Source organism: Passer domesticus, chromosome 3 (genome assembly GCF_036417665.1).
Source record: "Passer domesticus isolate bPasDom1 chromosome 3, bPasDom1.hap1, whole genome shotgun sequence".
Lineage (NCBI taxonomy): Eukaryota > Metazoa > Chordata > Aves > Passeriformes > Passeridae > Passer > Passer domesticus.
In genome coordinates, this window is record NC_087476.1 from 46,130,457 (window position 1) to 46,150,366 (window position 19,910).

Genomic DNA, 19,910 nt, shown 5'->3' on the forward strand with positions numbered 1-19,910 from the left:
ATATTGCAAAAAAAATTTTTAAAAAAATCTGCATTCCCATTTCTCTCATGAAAAATGAGGTGAAAATCTACTCCCGGGTTTTAACTATTGCTATTACAATGAGCTATTGCTATTCCTGTCAAAATAAGAAAATAAACAAACAAATAAATAAAAATCTAAAGGCAAATACTAGCTGCACAGGGCAATTTCAGGGATCAAGGCCTAGAACAATGGATGACAAAGTATGAAAAATTTTTACAAGTAAATGACTTGAGAATACATTTTAAAATTAGAACTTGTTATAGGAAAAAGAAACCAAGTTAAACAGATCTGTGAATAAAGCAATATCCAAACTTCCTGGATGTGCAGTTATGAATACACAAGGAATGGAAACAACAAAACCAGGTAGACACACATGGAGTTACTGTAGTCTGAAGCCACAATATCCAGATGACACTTTACCTGTCAGCAATGTCACCAAAAATCACTGCTCCAATCAAGACTCCAAGCATGAACATAGGCTGGATTAATTTTGCAAGCCATTCTCGGTCACAGACCAGATCCCACTGCGTAACAACAGTGCTCTTCCACTTTGTATCATCATAGAGAAATCCATCAGAACAAGGAAATACAGACTTGTTGCCACGGTATTCGTATGCCAGATCCAAACCGACTTCTCGTTTGGACCTGCTGCATTGATCAAGTTCCCAAATTTCTCCATTTTCCAGCTGGACTACAATGTAGTTTTCTGTTGATGTCCATAGTGTCCAGATGTCCTCTATACTTGATGCAGAGGAGTTGTGGAAAAGAACACTACTCACATTTCCAGGGAACCCACATACAAAGTTAGGAGTAGCAGCCATGAACACAGATGCTAAGTAATGGATACCACATGACATAGCTTGAAAGACAGATGCAAAATAAACACATGCTTGAAATCTGTAAAGGGAAAGAAAATATTTTACTGAGGAAAAGCCCTCTATACATGGAAAAAATATTCAAGATAATTGTTTGGGTAGATCAGTAAATGGAGATATCATTAACGTGTCTCGTGTTTTGTTGTGTGGTGCTGCTTCAGTATCAGCTAAGCTCTGCAAGACACCAAAGATGAGAAAAAGATCCATAATTTGGAATCTATTGTTAAGAAAGGAGTGCTGCTCTTAGTCAGGTGTTCAGTCATACAGAGAAGACAATTTAAAATGAAAAAGTTCTGACCTTAAGCACTTAGTTTCAAGCAACCTTCCACCCTCCAATTCTCTGCAGCACATCCCCTTAAAATAAAGCCATAGATTAACTGAATGGTTAGAAAAAACAAAATGTTGCAACTTCAGCTTCTTAGGAATAGAGATATGTTCATCAAATAAAACAAACCAAACACATTATGACCCTCATTCCACCTAATTGTACCTCTATAGCTGAATTCCATCTATTTTCCATCTCTCTTTATTGCAGCCAAAAGACAAAGAGAGAATACATGCAGACACATGCAGAAGATAGAATCTGAACAATGTGAAATGTTTTGTAGCAAAACAGAGCTCTGAACTGGGTTGGGTTTTGGCTTAAACAGGGTGTGCAGTTATCCATTAAAGATTGTATCATAAAGCAAACCTAGTAAAAGAATGTTTTATGCATAGCCTGAATTTTGGCATTTTAACAGCTTTTAGAACTTGCTGGAGATGCAAGTAAATCTTAGTAAAAAAATTGTACATGTGTTCAGAATTTCAAAGGACTTGCAATGAACTCTAGTGTCACTGTATGCAAATTCTAGACAGTTTCTGATAATTTAAGCATAAGGAGTCGTTTTCTCAATTAAATGTTTAAATGGTGCATCTAATTAGTACAACATCTGTTCAGAGAAAACAAAAAAGCTTTTGTTCTCCTCCCTTTTTTTATTTCCTGAAGGCCAATCAATTGCAATAATTTGAAGAAGTATTCAATGAGTTTCTATACAAACAGTCTTACTGCAGGATACAGCAGGCCTTGGCTGCGTGAAACAAAAAGCAGATTTTTTTTAAAATATGATCAGAGGCTATCTCTGCTGAAGTTATAGGAAATCATCTCCAAAACCAAATGCCTTGAAATGTCTTTTGGGAAAAGTCAGAGCAATTCCAATCCCTGTAACGAATGCAGACTCTACATACTCCTTCTTCAAAATGTATCTAATCTAGCCATGAATTCCCACAATATTGATCTCAACAATACATACCCTAGGACTTTTAAATCTATCATCAAAATTTCTAAATAATTTTGAAACTATCTATAGGCAAAATATTGAAGCAGAATTTACTGGCTACATTGTCTTATTACCCAGATAACATTTCCAATAAAATAGTTTTCTTGTAAAGCACACCTGCAGTCACCATCCTCATTCTCCTCTGCCTTTTATCTTGATTATTTCTTTTCTTGGTAAATGTACACCCAGTGGCCTATCCTGTCCTTCCAATGGCATTTGACATTGCTCTTGTTCTGCTGCAGTGCTTTTTATCCCCTTTCTCTTGACTAACAGCTCTCTTGGCTTTTCTACAGCAGTCTGAGGAGTGAGTTGAATTGCTAAACCCACCGTGGCAGCTCAAAATCTGGCTCCACTTCCCTCTGGAGGACACTGCAAGGCAATCCTCACACAGGTGCTGAGCTGCTCCTTCCCAAACAAAACCGAAAGATATGGTCAGGAGAAACTGAACATAACCACAGCAACCCTTCAAGCCTATCAATCCTCTCTCAAGAGAACAGCTTCTTGGGGATTTAAGTAGCTAGCCATAGATCAAAGCAAGGCTGAAACAGCTCTGAAAGGGGTTTGAGCTATCTTGGACCATAAAAAAAAGCAAAGGTTATTTTGAAATGTAACCCTTGGGAGCCTATTGATGCAGACAAATATGGTCAACGATGTTTTTTAGTTCCTCTTCTCCAGTTTCATTTTAAACTGTTCCCATCAAAAGACACAAACTGATTTTAAAAATAGCAGAGCACAACCAAATTCAACAACCTGGGCTACTGTTGCAGTATGCAGTGGTAGAAAGAGATAACAGTAAATTAAACCCCTAGAAGCTGTGACTTACATCTTCTACTAGCTACTAAAAAGTGGCATACTAGGAATCAGGGTCCCCAGTATTTGCAATATCTGTCATTACGCATTAGAAAATTGCAGTGTCAAATATTCCACTTGGTATTTCAGACAGAGAGGGAGAATGAAATAATTTCAAACTCTCATACATACCTCTTGAATTTCCTAATCAGTTCTTGCAATGCAAGAAATATCAGGATCATCATTTATCTTTATCTCAGTAAGAATGAGTAGCAAAAATATATTTATGCATTTTTTGTCAGACAGGCTTAAGGGAGATAACAACTTTTAAGGATAGAGTCTGAGATGATGGCATGAAAAAAACCACTACACAAATTTTTACAAATTCAAAGCCCAGCAGTATCACCAGGGCTATGAGCCGGTCTAGTTAATATCTGCTCTCACTACTCACTTGAGATTTTATCTTATCTCTTCCTGAACATGTCTTGTGATCATACTTCAATGACCATTTTGACAGACCACTCCACTGTCAAATCTTTCAGTGGGAAAGTTTCTCATTAAATCTAATCTCTATGTCCCCTTTTCAAATATAAAACTATTAATAGCTTATAAAACACCCTGGTACAACCTTGAATAAATCTTCCTTTTCTTTTATCACTTCATTGTACAGAATTCTCAGTTCTCCTCCTCCTCCTGTTACTGCTGACAACCATACAAACTACAGTCTGTACCCTTTCCTCTTCTTTGTGTCCCTTCTTCCTCTCCACCTCTGTAAAAAGCAATAAAGGGTTCATTTTAAAGGAATACCTGTCATACAATATTTCACCATCTTTCAAGGGTTTAACTTACAATTAGATACAGCTTATTCTTGTAAAAACATCCTCCCATTTCCAATGCTATGAAAATCTTCAGTTTCAACAAAGAAATCCACTCTGTAGCACCATTATTTTTCTTACCTAATTTGCAGCATCAATGTTAAGCGAACACAAGAAGTCAGAACACCAGATACATTAACAGACATAATTTATACTGAATATGACTTCATTTAAGAATGGGAAAATTATTTTTTACAGCAAAATGACCATATTGATCAGAATTTTGCAGGCGGGATTGCACTGCAGTTTTTAACCTCTGCCTGCTCAATAGAAGAGCCAAGGAGCAGGCAGGGGCAGCTGGGATAGGGAGGAATGATGTGAAGTTAGAAAAGCGTTTGGAAGCACCAGGGTCTGAAGGCATTCTGCACCACACTGCATTCTGCACCACACTAACAGGCTGCTCCCCTGCCTGCAAAAACTATTTAGTGCTCTCTCCAGTAAAATTCCACACTGGGCTGGCAAAGCCTCTCTCTGTATATACTCTGTATGTGCATATTTTTGTACATACAACACACAGAAAAACTACCCTGAAAGCCCAGTTTTGCTGTGAAGGAAACCCACTGCCAACTACAGCAGTGTTTTAACAGCATTCCCACTGGTCCTAGATTGAAAAGCCCAACCTTATGAGCTTCTGGCAATTTCCTGTGGGTAGGAAGAGCTTTTCTTCCAGAAAGACCAGTGGTGTAAATGTCAGGAAATTCCTTAACCTGTACAGTTCCCGAAGAGGAATGAATCCAACCATTAGGGACAACATAGGGAAAGAATGGAAAGTGTGTAGGGAGGTCGACATGTAGGGATGTAGGAAGATAAGTATGTAGGGATGGGAGGAGATGGGAGAATACTACAGGTTCGTGGAATTTTGCTTTCCAGAACAGCTGGAGATTATAAAGGGACCAAGACACAGGTCCAGGCTCAGGGCAGAGAGAGGAACAGGCACTGGGGTGGCAGAGTGCTGAGCGAGGAGGAGCACGGAGCTGCTGCCTCCTCCGTAGCCACCTGGGACGCCTCCCCTTGAGCCCCTGGGTACACGAGCTGCATGTCACACCCTGTGCTGTGGCCGTGTGGATGTCCTGCCCCAGTCCCAGAGCCCTGGGAAGGGTCCCTGGCCCGTGGCCATGCCATGGCCCAGCAGCCTCCCGGGCTGTGCGGGGCCAGGAGGTCACGGCACAACACATCCAGGTCACGCACTTCACTGACCCCAAGGCTGAAGTCCAGGCTGTCCTTGCTCCCCTCTGTAAATCATTAACTTCTTCCCAAATTCTTCATTTAAGAACACCAAACCGATAAGGAAGTCCTTTATTACTGAGCTTAAAGCTCTCTGTTGCAGACAAATACATATTATAATCCCTTTATTAACCACACCAAACTCAATGGTTAAATTTCCCTGAGTAAAGAAATACTGTTGTTCATACATCAAAATGGTAAGAAAATAACATTGCAGGAGCAAAAAACCACTACTGAAATTCACCAAAAGAAAGCAAATTCTGTGATTTATTTTCCAGGACTGATCTCAGAAATGGCAGATTTTGGCAATAGAATTTTAGATACCAGTCATCTTCACATGCGCACAACAGATTACAGAACATATATTGTTGTAAACAGTCTAACGTATTTCACAGATATGTTTTCCTTTTTAAAAACCCCACTTTTTGCCATTTAAAAAAAAAGTTCTGTGAACATGATGACTGTCCTTAAAGGTATGATAATTTCTCTCAGTGTTTTTCCATCTCTTCAGTGACTTGCCATGGGAGATAATTATTTGGCAAGTACATTTTGTCACTCTTGCCAGGAGTGTCAAATATAGAAGTCAAGAAGACTTTATAGGTTACTGCTCCAGTATAGAGATGTTTAATGAATGCCAGAAGTCAAATGAGCCTAAAATTGTCTTCACAAAAGCAAGACACAACATGAAAATGTTCCAGTCCCTCTTAAAATATTTGTGATATTGCTCCACAGTCTTTTTTTTTTTTCACTTTGCAGCTTATAGTAAAAAAATATGTTTGGGTTTTCTGTTTCCTCTGCACAAGTTCAAAGATCAGGAAGAAAAGCAACTGGTAATATCATGTCAGTACCTGAATATGAGAAATACTGTTCCATAAAGACAATGAACTAGATCTCAGACCACTGTTGCTCTGGCTGTAGTCTCATGGCACTGTGAGATATTTCCTCCCTTCTCTTTTGCCACTGTTTATTCCCCCCTTGAGACACAGTGCACTCTAGCCTCAGCTGTGGTGGTATTTCTTTTGTGGACCATCTCTGAACTTTGTCTGGCAAACTGGTCTGACTTGAATTAAAAGGTCAAAATAGATACTAAATTTTAAAAAATGAAACACGAAACTAATAAGCTAGACTAGTTGTTCAGTCTAATTTATATTACATCCATGCAAATTATCCACACCAGTCTATTTGGAAAGTTGTCCATCTCACACACAAAAAATACTTGGAAGTGCACATTGCCATGTATATGTTAGAGAATAAATCCCCAGCCTCAGAGTACTTTTAGCACTGTCAGTTATAGCAGTGTGTAGCAGGGACAAGACTTGCTGTTGGACACTAATTTTATGTTAAATAAAATATGATTCTGATTTCCTTGTCTGTCCATCAAAAAGAGAAGAGGGGAAATTACCAGATACTCATCAAAATCTAACATAAACATTTTAAATCATTTTGGTGTAGAATAGACTCACAAAACTGTTCTGTGATTACCAAAATATTTGTACTATTCCACAGGCTTTACAAGAACTACTTTTACTGCTTGTCTTGTCAACTACCTCATTTGTAAGTTGCTTAAGTCAGAAAACACAGTACATTTTTGTTGTGCAGTGTACACTCAACAGGATGGATTCAGTGGAAAGAAATACCCAGATATCTACTATTTCTGAAAGAATTTGTGTTCAGTAAACACTTTAACCTCTGTGTTCCATCCTGGGTTGATTGGCTTTTGTTTGTTTGTTTCTTTTTTTCGTGTGAGAAAAGCCATTCAGCATTCTTTCCACTCTAAACCAAAAAGCGATGATGCACTTCCACATTTATCTTTTGAGAGGAAAGCAACTGAATGTGACTCAAGAGTATTTTTGCTATGGTGCAGAGATACAGATTTGGAAGCAGCCTCAAACATACAACATGCACAGCCTTATTTGACTTAGGTTGTCAAGAAAAAACTTCCTCCCCTCCTAAGGTCAGTTTGAACTATGCTGAGAGTCTCAGCCCACATGGGTATTGTCAAAATTTGTTTTCAGAGGCAGAAGAGGCTGTGTTTGATGTCCAGTTTAAACCTACCAGCAGCACAGATGAAACAGGAATAAAGGAATCTGTGGAGATCAGGAAGACCTCAAGAATTAAATATTATCATCACTGACAACAATGTGTGCATCAACGTGCAGTCACCAGACACCAAATCATTCTTACATTTAAAACTGATTATCTCGAGAATTCACTTCTATACCATTAAACTTTGCCTTTGACTAAGACAAGTTCAGCATTTGCTCACCAGAGTCAAAAAGAAAAATACATTGGCTGCTCACTGCTCTGCATTTGGTATGACAGCTTAGATGAAAGAAGTCAGATCAAGAAAATAAAAAAAGAAGTCAGTCAGCAAGAAAATAAAGAAACAGTGCTACAGAATTAAGGGCCATGCTTAAAATTTTTTTTTTTTTTGAAACTTAATAGAACAGTTCTACAGCTCTTCCTTTTTGACTCTTTAAATCAGGCACATAAGGTTGCTGTCATCACCTGTGACAGAACAATAACTATTGCTGGTTTCAGCAGTTGAGCAGCACCCATGGAGAGCCAGGCACAGCTGAAAGGGAGCTGCTGCTAAAGGTGCCCTGGGGTTCTTGCTGCCCCTGCCAAGGGTGGCTGCCCCCAGGGGGGGACAGGAAGGTGGTGTGATCATGGCTCAGCCATCCAGCCCAATGCAAACCTTCTCATTCAAATGGCAGTGGAACTGGGAAGGACACACAGGCTCTGGATTTGCACTCAAGCAACCAAGGTACACATAAACATTCCACTCGACTTGCTGGGAAAGCAACCTCTGGTTAAGGGGGAGCACATCACTGGGGGCAACAGCAACTCCAACACCAGAGGCAGTGTTTTTTTATTCCAGTTACCCACTTGTCCCTTAAGGACATGTACCAGGTAATTTAATGACAAAAGAGCGTGACCATGCAGTTTGTAAGTGATGTAGCTTTGTTTTGGAATAATTGCTACTAGTGTTACACACAGCAGAGTGGTTACACTTGAACAGTAGTAACACTTCAGGCTCTATACTTGGAAGTTTCTATTCCAGGAATGGCATTTCTATAAACATCTACCTTTTAGAAAATTAGTATGTACTCTGCATGATGTATCACTAGCATTACTGTCACAGGGAAAACTCAATTCCAGTTTCTCTGGTAACACTGTTTTCTTTTGGTCAGCCTCTGTCTCTGGACAAATCCAAATTAGGTATTTCATTCCCTTCCACACTGTACTGTTTCCATCAGCTTACATAAGCAAATCATTTCACATAATAATCTGTGAAGTGTCTCATAGAATTGAGACACTGTTTTTAATGAGGTTCCATCTAACTATAGACATAGGCAGTACTTCATGTATAGAAGTTATATTTCATTCTTCCTTTCCCATTTAGGAAATAGGATGTTTTCTGCTGGTTACATTGCTGACACAATGGACTGACTTTGCTCAAACTAGCTTATATTTATTTTAATTTTTTTTTCTGTCCATAATCTTGAAATAAAACTAACTGGTTGTTATATTAATTACATTCTTACTCCCCTGTTATTCTATTTACATATTTCTTCTGCAAAACCTTGCATCTGTTGCAGTACAAACACATTAATTGAGTATCTACTTCAGAGTGGTGAAAACTGCCTATTCTGAAGCAATGAGCAATCTATTTTTTAAAGATTAATTCAAAAAGTAATTAAGTCTTACATAGTTCTCATAGTTATATTATGCCTTTTAAGAACTATTTTTGTTGTTGTTGTTGTTGTTTCCTATTTATAGTCCACACCTAAGAAGACCTGGATACAGACAGTTCATTTTCAGTAAAAATTCTACATAAATTCTCTTCATATGCTGCCACACACTGTCAAGCATGCTACCCAAAGTTTAAAATTTCTATATTTGAAATTTAATTCCTTCCTGCCTGGAAAATGATTGTAAAGTTACTCATTCTTACAGGTTTTTGAAAGTTCTCATGGAAAAATGTAAAACAAGTGAGGAGCCTGTGCAATTAATTTAAGAACACTGGACTTCACTTTCCTAGGGATGTTTGTAGCTCTTCCTGTACCTACGAGTATCTTCTGAGTTTTCAGTTAGAAATAATATGGAATATTAGCTCCATGGATCAAAGTATGTTTAAATTATTTCTATAAATACTTAAGAGAAATGTCATGGAATTTTGGGTTGCTCTATTCTGTAAATCTTCCTTAATATAAGCAGTGATTTTATCCATAGCTTTATTTTCGCAGCCTTGAATATGGTTAAGGTAATTTAGTCTATTTCTATGGGCTACATAAAGCAGTTCATATTAGATAATGTGTCATTTTACTCTCCCTGGCTCCATTTGCAACTCCTACAATGTTCTTTGTTAATTCTGACATTCACCATGGTGACTCTTCATCAAAAGCAAAACAGAAAAACAGAAGTAGATACCTTTGCTTTATTAGCTTTTTTTGAATATTTCATTTAAAAAAATACCACTTAACAACATGTTACATTAAGGGAATTAAGTGTCAGATAACTCTGTCTTCTAAAATCTGGGACAAAGTCAAAATGGAAATCAAGGCATCACTTTGAAAAAGGCAACTCAGTGTCAGCCACAGATTCTTTTCTGTTGAAGAGAATACTGCCAGTTGCAATGGAATCCTACATTTTCAATTCTATGTCTGTACAGCCTGAAGAAAAGAGATTCAATTTAATGCAGAGTCTGGTATGGTCAAATTATTTTCTTCTGCTAAACATGCTTTAGCTCCTGGAATTAAGTACATCCATATTTAGTGGCTATGTACTACATGAGAAATAAAACAGCCTCCACACCGACAGCTCTTCTCCCTCTGTATAATACAGTGGCTTGAATCTTTAACAAAGTCTTCTACAGGCTTTGTTAAAACCCAGTTTGGACAGGAAGAGGAATAAAATCGATCTCCTTTCTTCCTCTCTCTTCAGGAGTCTGGGCTGATGACCCACCAATCCTTTGGGAGCTCCTGGGAGGGCTCAGGTTAGTAGCCCTGTCAGCACATCCACCCCAAGGCAAGGTGAGTTATTTCTAAACCCACAGAAAAGATGGCTATGGATAGCAAGAGGATTTTCAGCTTCTTTTGCAGGTTCATGCCCCATCTTCCATCCAAACTGTTCCTCTTCACTGCAAATGCACAACCATTCCTTGCTTCCACAGTATGTCAGGTTGAGTCTTTTCCTTATGGTATCTCATCCAAGGGAATGGTCTGGAATAATCCTATATTCTAACTGCACGTTAATATTTACAAGCATTTTAGAGGTCCTGTTCTCCACAAAAATAAAGAAGCCGAATTTTGCTCAGACCTACCAGGATTCTTCTACATAAATCTACTTTTGTACTAGCTGCCCCCTCTGTTCTCAGTGAGTGAGACAGAACCAAGGTTGGCTACACGATCCACAATGGATGACAGTCCTTGGAGGAGCCCAAAATACAGGTGCACATGAGATGAGGTTCCAGTTTCTCTGAACCTGGCACTAACATGTATTATCTATCTCAGAAAGGTGGAGCTGTAGCAACCTTATGGTATTCCCAGCTCTGCTGACATACACCAGTTCTAAAGACACAGGAACAAAGATCAAACAACAATTTGTTCTGGTATATGATACCTAAATATCAATTATTTAAATTAAATGGGATACCATCAGTATAATTTTACCATGCCTACAGTTCTCTTAGATGCAATATAATGTATACAGTATGCAATCCATACACATCTACACTATTTCTCTGGATCTCCTCTCCACTTGGTGGGGAGCCACACACAAACCAGGATTTGCCTTGTCCTAAACCACGTAGTGAAAACAAGAGAGATGGGTCATGCCCTTGACAGTCCAATTCTCCCTCTGGACAAGGTGACTTTACAGATGTCTGAAGTTTACACTACAGGCATGTAACAATCCTAAGGTGAGCTCCCCAGTGCTTGGATTTGGACAGCTGATTCCCCACACAGCTAGAACAGACTTTTACAGATGCATCAGCTAGGAACTTAGATGCTTCCATATCTCTTTCCCAACTTAGAGAGCAGAATGAAGTCACAATACAGCCGGAAAAGTTCAGGCCATCGTGGATATAACACATTTAAATGGCACTGAACTCCATCCAAAGTGTGGTGCTGGTTGCTCTTTACAGAGCAGCAAATTATTCCCAGTTCTTTGAAGCACCTTTTCAGCACTTATTTTTTACTTCTTGCTCCCTCATTGGCCTTTTCCATCTATCCTTCAGGGCTTGTCCTGTATTCTTGCCTCAGCACCACTGAGTACCACCATTTTCTTGAGGAAAGGGTTCAGTATATGATACAATTGATGGTGCCTCTAGATTTCTCAAATCATATTTTCACCATCCATGATTTTCAAAGAGCATCTGCTCTGCATGAGGTGAGCCCTATAATCAGTGTACCATATCAAGGTATATATTAGCTCTCTAAGCAGTTTCAGTATTTTCCCAAGACAGCTAAGATTTATCTCCAAGTGTACGGACAATTTGACAGATCAACCATCATTATTAGGACTTGTAAATCTCTGTCTTCTACAATTTTTCATCACACTTTTTCCAGTCTCGCAATTGTAAACAAGATATAGCTACCTCAGCTGGTATCTTCTCTGGCTTGCTATTTTTTCCATATTTCTGAGAAGTTGAGGATCTCATGTTCTTGGTTCAGCTGCTAGAGTTTTGTGCCTCGAGTTATCTTAAATAAAATGTCAGCAGTGTATGTATCTCAGTATGGTCCTTGTTGTGTGTAGCAAAATGGTGTCACAGAAATTGTCACAGAATGTTCTAAAGGCTCCTGGGGCTTCCCAAAAATTCCCTAAATTTACAGGTGTTTTCTGCTTGTATGACTTTACTTCCTGCAATAAATTCAAACTTTCCATGAGTAAGGTCTTTAATAAAAATTTCCTTCCAACTTAGAGATACCTTAGTATTGCTGAAAATCATTACTATTATAAGAAAATTACTGAAACAGCTTTTCTAGGAATGGTATCCCTGTCCTAGGCATTGTATTACAGGGAACACACTGTCCAGTGCCTTACATATTTCATATTAATTCACACCATAATATTTCAGGATGAAAGAGCTGATCATCAGCTCCTTGACATGTGTGATAACTGCCTTATGCTGCCATAACTGTGTCTATTTTACAACTCAGTTTAGAAGCCACCCTGGGGTGTTGGCAGCATTTCAGAGGTGCATCTCAGCCGTCTGGTTGGCAAATCATAATTGATTTACCAGCTTTAGGTTTCAGGGTTGCTCGCACTGCAGGTTCTAGCCTTAGAGAAGAAATGGATAGCACAGGTGCAATTTCATCCTGCTTTTGATTTAGTCATCTTTCTATTATGGCAATCTACTTTTTAATCTGCTTCTCTTACTGTAATCCACTTTTTCAAGCCAGAAGCAGGCAAGCACCTCCAGGGTGAGGGTGCCAGCATGTTCTGTGGCAGAACACTTTTGTCTGTGCAGATCCTGCTTTAGACTGCCCCCAGATCCCTGCAAATGCTGTTAGAACCTCCTGCAGACCATGCTGCTGGTACATTGCCACCAGTATCCTGGAGCACTTGCCAGTATCCAGCTTTGGTTCTGAGTCTTGAGAACATTTCCACTTTTGCCTAGTCAGGCATAGATAATAAGGCCTTTGTTTGGGCTGCTGGAGTTTGCTCTCTGAAAACACATGGGCTGTCTCGCCTCTCCAAAGCTATTACCACGCCTTTCAACCAACAAGGTTAAGCACTATTTGCAAAATATCCCCCCACCCTCCCCCGCCCAAAAAAAAAGGGAAAAAAAAGAAATGCTGTCAAGTCCCCCTGTTTCATCCTATGAACATCTGAAATGAGCACAGGCTGACTCAGATGTTAGAATATAGCAAAGTTGTAAGAATGCTTATCAAACATTTCTGTCAAACACCACCCCTGACTGGGAGCCAAAGGAGGACTTAGACATGAGATTCTTCTGTCTGACAGCTGTCCACTGGTACATTTTGAAAACAGTATGACAGATATGTTGCAATAAACTTTTCCACTGTATAAGGTAGCAATGGGGGGGGAAAGGATTTTTTTTAAAAAACAATCTCTAAAACACAGCACTTTGTTCATCTTCAGCAAACTACTCAAAGGTTAAGCAGAAGTCCACATTATATTGTTTAAAAATACTAATTTTGTGTAGAATGCACTAAGTACTAAATATATCAGCATTTGAGAAAAATCTTGTAATGCTTGCACTTTTTAAATTAAAACTTGACTGTTCAAATCCTGAATATGAATACAATGACCTGCTTCTCCATACAAACTTGAAAAAGGAAAACAAATAGCTTTCCATATCTAACAAGCACACTTCTCCACTTGAAAAATATATTTTTGCTGGGAAAGAATCTTTAAGGTATCTGTAAGTCATGTGAGTGTGAAAAATCATTGCTTGAAAGTGTTCTCTTATAATTTTTGTGAAAAGAAGCAGTGATCACGATCTTTGAGATACTTGGGACTCCTTGTTAATTGATACAAATCAAGAATTTCTGGAAGTAAAATGTACACAGCACAATTTGCGGATGTAATCTGATCACAAGGGCTGTGAGCTGTGAAACAAGAGAGAGGATAAGGGCAACAGCATGAAAAGAGGGGCCTGGAAAAGTTCCAAGATGTGAAAAGAAGACAGACTGTTTGGTGTAGAGCTTTAGAAGTGAACCAAAGCTCTGCAAAGTAGGGAGAGGAGAAACAGTTGTTAGCACCAGCCACTCAAATATTGCTACCATGGCACTGACCAGCAGTCAGCAGAAGTCCAATACAAAGAATTTCTACAAAATTCAAGCAAGTTTTTAGATAAGCAGACTCTCTCATATATTCATAAACACTAGAAAAGTTCCAGGGTAATAAAGAGATGTCAAAACTGTTGGTAAGTGTATTGATGTCTACTAAATCCCGTGTTTGGCTGGAACAGGTTCTATCCAAACAGGCAGCTTGTCCTGCTTCCCTCCTCCTCACAACAGCCACTGCTAATCTTTGGTTTGCTTGCTTCTAAAGTCCAAACAGTAGCAACTCCACTGACCAGGCAAAAAGTTCACAGAAGACAACAGTGCAAAGATGTCAAAACCTGAATAAATACATAAATATCTCAGTAGAGACAAACAGCAGAATTTTTAATTTATTGGATAGTCTAGCGGCTAGTAAAATGTATTTTTTATAAAACCAACATTTGAAAATCTAGGTAACGTACTCAGCTTCGTAAAAGGCAGAATATTTCAGAAGAAAAGGCAATCTTTTAAAAGATTCGGGAAATACTTCACTACAAAATCTGGAAAGAGTGACAGTGACACCCAGTCTTCCTCTCTCTCAATTTTCACCACCTGCTTTTAGCTAAAGTATAAGCCAAGATTTGAAAACTGTTAATCACAAGGAAAACGCTGCATACCGTGTAAGCTGCATCTCAGAGCTACCAGACGTTCCAGCTGGGAAATCAAATCCTTACGCTCATCCACACTTACCAGAAGGGGCACCTCCCCAGCTCTCCCTCCAGACAGTCATTCCTGATTAGATCATGTCTCCACTCAGCACACTGCCATGGTGCACATGAGAGCACAGAACACACAGCCTGTTTCTCACCAGCAAGGGAGAAACACTCATGCATGTTTTGTGTCCTGCTGGTAGATTAAAGGCACTGAAGTTATTAAAAGTCCTTTAGTTTCCCTGGGAATCAGCCATGTAGGCAGTGTGAGCATCTCCTAAGGCTCACCTACCACTGGTCATGTCTCCCCTTTCCCAGCATGGGGCTGCCAGGGACAGCCAGTGTCTGACTGCACCTGACTTTACCTGATGGGCTCCTGAGAGGGTTTTTGGACTTGGAGGGGGTGGGCAGAGAGGGGCTGAGAGGGAGAGCCCATAGGTGCAGTCTAGCAGGATCTGCCACGCAGCAGATTCACTGCAGGTACATCAGGAGGCTTGGCAACCCTTGAAGGCTTGGCAACCCTCTAGTGATGAGGCCATCCGAGTCAGGCAAGCACTATTTGTCTGTCACCCAATCTCTGCAATAGTGACCAGTGATCTCATGCTCCACAGAGTCAAGAACAATGTTTAAAACAACCTTCTTGTATTTATGGGCCACAGATGCTACCCATGCCCAAATTCAAACAGAGGCACAAAGTCTTCCTTTAATAGGAAAGGCTACAGGAGCCATTACATTTTTATGGCTGTTCATGCATGTCTTAAGACCCTGTTAAGAACAATGGCATCATTGAGGACTGTGAAAGAGAGCCCAAATGGAAAGCAAAATATTGTCAGCATCCGTGTGAATGTCAATTCTGTAAAATTCACAATCCTAATCAATGGGAAAGGTATATATATGATCTTTATATTAATAACTTATAGATTATCTGTATATTAATAAATAATATATTGTCTGTATATTAATAGCTTTTATATAGCTATGTATTATATATTATATATTATATACATAATATATACATAATATATATAATATATATAATATATATATATTGTATATTATATATTACATGTACATAAAATGCATGCACATTATCCCTGTATTTATATATGTATGAACAGCTGCTCATTCTCTACTGCATCTGTCCGATTTTAAGAAAATCAAAACAAAGTACTAACAGTCATGCTGGGATTGCTCAGAATCTGACTGTGTCAAATCTACAGAATCTATATATAGTGCATAGGATATATGGGCCTTATGGGAATTGCCTGAACTGAAGAAATGAACCACTGATTATCTCCTGGTGCCAGGATGCTGCAAACTGAGCAGAAGAAACTCAACGGTTACAGTTGTGAACAACTTTTCATATGAAATAGGATCATTTATCTACCAGTATCAAGGGTAGTACCATACAATACAAGTAGTACAATATTTTTAAATAGCTCCACCCACCATAAACTGCTATTATACTTACTGTTATACTATACCACTACTGTGGCCTTTGAAATCTCAAATTTATGGTCTAACAGGACTATAAAAATTTTGGTAGCCTGCATCTCATCTCAAAGCTCCTAAACTTAAAGCAGTTCTCATTGAACTGCATCTCAAATAATCTGGTTCCTAGATGTCAGGGTATTGCTGTAGACTTGGTCTCCTTTTAATTGCAAGGAGTAATCTTGAAAACTTTATCTAAAGTGTCGATAAATGCTCTCAAGTAGGAAAACTATTCCAGTAATTAAAAATAAGTACTTTTGTATTATTTCAGTATTCAGTGTCAAGTGCCTGCTTTCCACAAAGAGCACAAAATAGAAAAACAACAGAAGCAGCAAAATCAACTGATTGCTAGGATTCCTCTCCTAATTCACAAAGAACAAGGTATTTTTGTTGCCGACCCAGAATTGATAACAAATGAGATTTGTTCAGATACACATGCCTGTAAGCCACAACCTAGTCAAATATCTAATTTAAGCACAGGTGCCACTTAAGCAAGAAAATGTCTTTCCATCCTAACCATCTCAGGAGGCTATTGATACCCACCACTACTGCTTGCCCATGATATTAAGAGCTGCTGCACTTCAGGCACTTCAAGCATTACAAGGAGCTCCCAGGCTTTGTCCAAAATGCTGCTCCTGCCTGCCCCTGAGAGAAGACCAACATTGTGGGTTAGGCTGGCTCACTGGTCACCGAGTTAGAAAGCACAACACTGCAATTCAACAGCTTGAACTCGCAGCCAAATTGTGACATGTGGGTCTATTCCAGCCATCTGCTCCGAGGAGCCTGTGCTTGCAAACGCCATGATGATCATGGAGGATGTGCACTGCGAGGATGTGCATCTATTAATATTCACATCCTCTAAAACTTCATTTCCTTGCTGAACATTTCTTCTCCGTTACCTGCTATAAGCAGTCTCAGTCACCAGCCCTGCACCCAGAGCTACAGAAGCACAAACAGACACACACATGCCATGTCTGTGTATCCATCCAGCACAGACCTCTGTACACACACACGCCCCACAGCCACAAGGCACATCAAAGGAAACTCGCCACCAGGCACACATCATTTACCGTACAGGTAAACCCTTGCTGATAAGGATGAATGCACATACTCCATGTGCCTGTAACAACAAACCCAGCCTCAATAAAAAACACATCATTTATTGCACTGAACAACCCTGTGTCCCTAAGCAGAAACAGCCTGGGCGTCACACAGTGCTCCCCTGCACACTGCTTGTGCCCTCTGTCACCCCTGAAGTGCGCAGGCTGTTCCAGACCCTGGGGCTGTGTCTGTGTGTCTGTCCTTGTGTCTCTGTGTCTGTCCGTGTGTCTGTGTGCTCACAAGTGCAAGAAATGGGTGAGTTTTACGCCTCTAAGAGCGCACGGCCCCGGCTGGGCGGCCGCACGTGGTGCCGGCAGCTCCCGAGGCCACGCGGGATCGCTGCCGTGCGAGCCGGGCACACGCGGGACGTGCTGCACACGCCTGGGAAACTGCACATACAAGCAGCAGTGCCTGCCGCTGTCAGTTCCGTGCGAGTTCACCCAGCGCGGTGCCGTGTGTCATTTTCGTGTGACAGTCCCCGGGCGTGTGTCGCTGTGTCCGGGTGAGCGCACGGAACCGCCTGCCCCCGGGGCAGCAGTGACACCCGGCCAGCGCGGGAGCCATCGGTCCCCGCCCGGGGATGTCCGGCTGTGACAGCCGCCCGCGGGGCACCCCCAGTACCTGCCGAAATGTCCCAGCGAGTCGAAGAGCCGCTCGGAGCTGAGAGCCATGGCGGGGCGGCTGCAAGCCGGGAGCCTCGGCGTCGCTGTCCCGGCGGTGCGGGGAAGAGGCACTGTCCCGTCCCGTCCCGACCCGTCTGTCCCCAGCCCGCCCCTGGCGCCCCGCCCGCCCGAGGAGAATGGGCGGGCGGGAATGGAGGGCGGGAATAACGGGCGCGCCCAACGGCCCCGCTCCGCGCCGGAGCCGGGAGCCAGAGCCGGGAGCCGGGAGTTCCCTTGGCCGCGGCCCTGACCGGGCCAGCCACAGCCCCCGGGCCGCCGCTGCGGAGCTCTGGCTCCCGGGAGAGCGGTTCAACCTCCCGCAGCCCGCTCATGTTGTTAACGTAAAACGAAATTAAAGGAGGCGGTTATGTGCTTACACCCTCCTGTTATAATCCAATAATCCAATATATTTAGGCTGTAGTGTATTTCACGTGGACGTTTTGAATTAAAGGAGGGGTAAAACTTTTTTTTTTTTTCCCCCCCACAGGGCAATATCTGAATCATTTTTAGTAGCCTCACAATCTGCACTGCTATTTGGATACATCACCTTGCCCCAAAGTTTTAGCACACAATGTAAAATAGAATTATCATTTAATAAAAGTAAAATGTATAACATATTCCATACCTGCTTGGCTGTCATTAGTTCTCAAATTTGTAATGAAGCCTCAGCCTTACTTTTGGACTTAACTTTTCTGCCTTGCCCGTAGTAGGCCAAGATAATCACTTTGAATTTGTTTGAGGATTAGCAAAGTGGGTTGCAACAGAAGACCTTTGTAATTAGCTTAGCAGAGGGTTTTGTTGGAACAGATACACTTTAGCAGCCCAGTCACTCTGGGCTCTGATAATCAGGCAAAATACAGGCGGAAAAAATCCCAAAACTGTTGCAGGTGCAGCTCTCCTATTTAAGGCTTTTCTTCCCTAGAGAACTTCATTTCCCATCTCAGACAGATAAAAGTTGCAAGCTTTCGCTGCTCAGAGAAAGGCAGTGAACCAGATGCCCTCCAAAGTCCCTTTCCAACCTAAGCTGTTTTATGATTCTGTGATGAAAGACACATTTTCCAGCAGATTGCATGATCTCTTTCTGGACTCTGCTCTATTGAAAAACACAGAAGACCGAAACTAAATCAAAACAAATCAGAAAAAAAAACCAAACCAAACCAAACCAAAACAAAACAAAAAAAAAAAAAAACCCACCCAAGTAAATTCAACCTTATTGCTCGTGTACTTCATTTTTTAGGAAGCACAGGAAAAGCTGAGAGGTTAAATCCCTGGAAGTCAACCTTCTGTCTCCAAAACCTGACCCTTCAGCTATCACACTGGCGCTCTGCTGCTTTGCAGGGAAATGTGCCTTTAAGAGGCTCTGGCACCAAGCAAGTACCACAACTGTTCCTCTGCGCAGAGCAGATGTTGGGGCTTCAGGGTGACAATCTGTTCCAGCATAGACCTGGAAAAAGCAGATGTTTGTCAGGCTCCTTGGCTCCTGACCACACCAGCAAAATGAGCAAATAGCAAGTTACACAACCAGGAACCTGAATAATGAGTGCAGCAGAGGACTGCTCCTTGCAGCCGGTGAGCTGTGAGACCACTCACCTCATCCACCAGCTCTGAAGGCTTTGCTGCTTCTGACAAAGCTCCCCATTTGTCTCTGTGCCTCTGCAAAGGACATTTTTAACAGTGAATCTAGACTTTGTTGCAGTTCCTTTCTTAGGATACCTAAGCTAGAAAACCTAAGGATAGATTTGTTTTCTTTCGGTATGAATTTTTGAATTGCTTCAGTTTTACCTTAAAAATACCAGCATTAAATTTAATTATCCTGGGGTTTTGGAGGTTCTTTGTGGGGAGGGGTTGGTTTTTTTTTCTCCTAGAGAATGTTTTTCAGGTTTAAAATGCTATGTGTTTGAATGCAGCACAGGTACTTTAACAAGGAGTTTCTTTCTTCAAAGAGCCACACTAGCCAAATAATTATTTGCATAAACAAACACCAATGAATAGTAAACATTCTGGTTAAATATTGCGTTGATGGTCATGTGCCTGGTTTTAGTGTCTTGCTTCCTACAAGTAAATTAATCAGTAGCTTTATGGTGGGTAGGGAATATCTAATTTTGGCATAA

At 40.7% G+C, this 19,910-nt stretch overlaps 1 protein-coding gene across 4 annotated transcripts in view; it reads right to left on the reverse strand.

Annotated features, from left to right (window-relative positions):
• Window positions 1-17,913, reverse strand: part of SLC22A16 (solute carrier family 22 member 16) — a 33,624-nt gene extending 15,711 nt beyond the window's left edge. Inside the window, exons 1-3 of one of the 4 annotated variants that reach the window (XM_064412921.1) lie at window positions 3,630-3,749; window positions 2,540-2,617; window positions 442-918 (exon numbers count right to left, since the gene is read on the reverse strand). In XM_064412921.1, coding sequence (XP_064268991.1) covers window positions 442-878 — 437 coding nt within the window. In that variant the 5' untranslated portion in view covers window positions 879-918; window positions 2,540-2,617; window positions 3,630-3,749. Of the gene's footprint in view, window positions 1-441; window positions 919-2,539; window positions 2,618-3,629; window positions 3,781-16,579; window positions 16,663-17,758 lie in introns of those variants that run through there. The other 3 variants (XM_064412920.1, XM_064412923.1, XM_064412922.1) reach the window with 3 other exon arrangements.
• Between the last annotated feature and the right edge of the window lie 1,997 nt (window positions 17,914-19,910).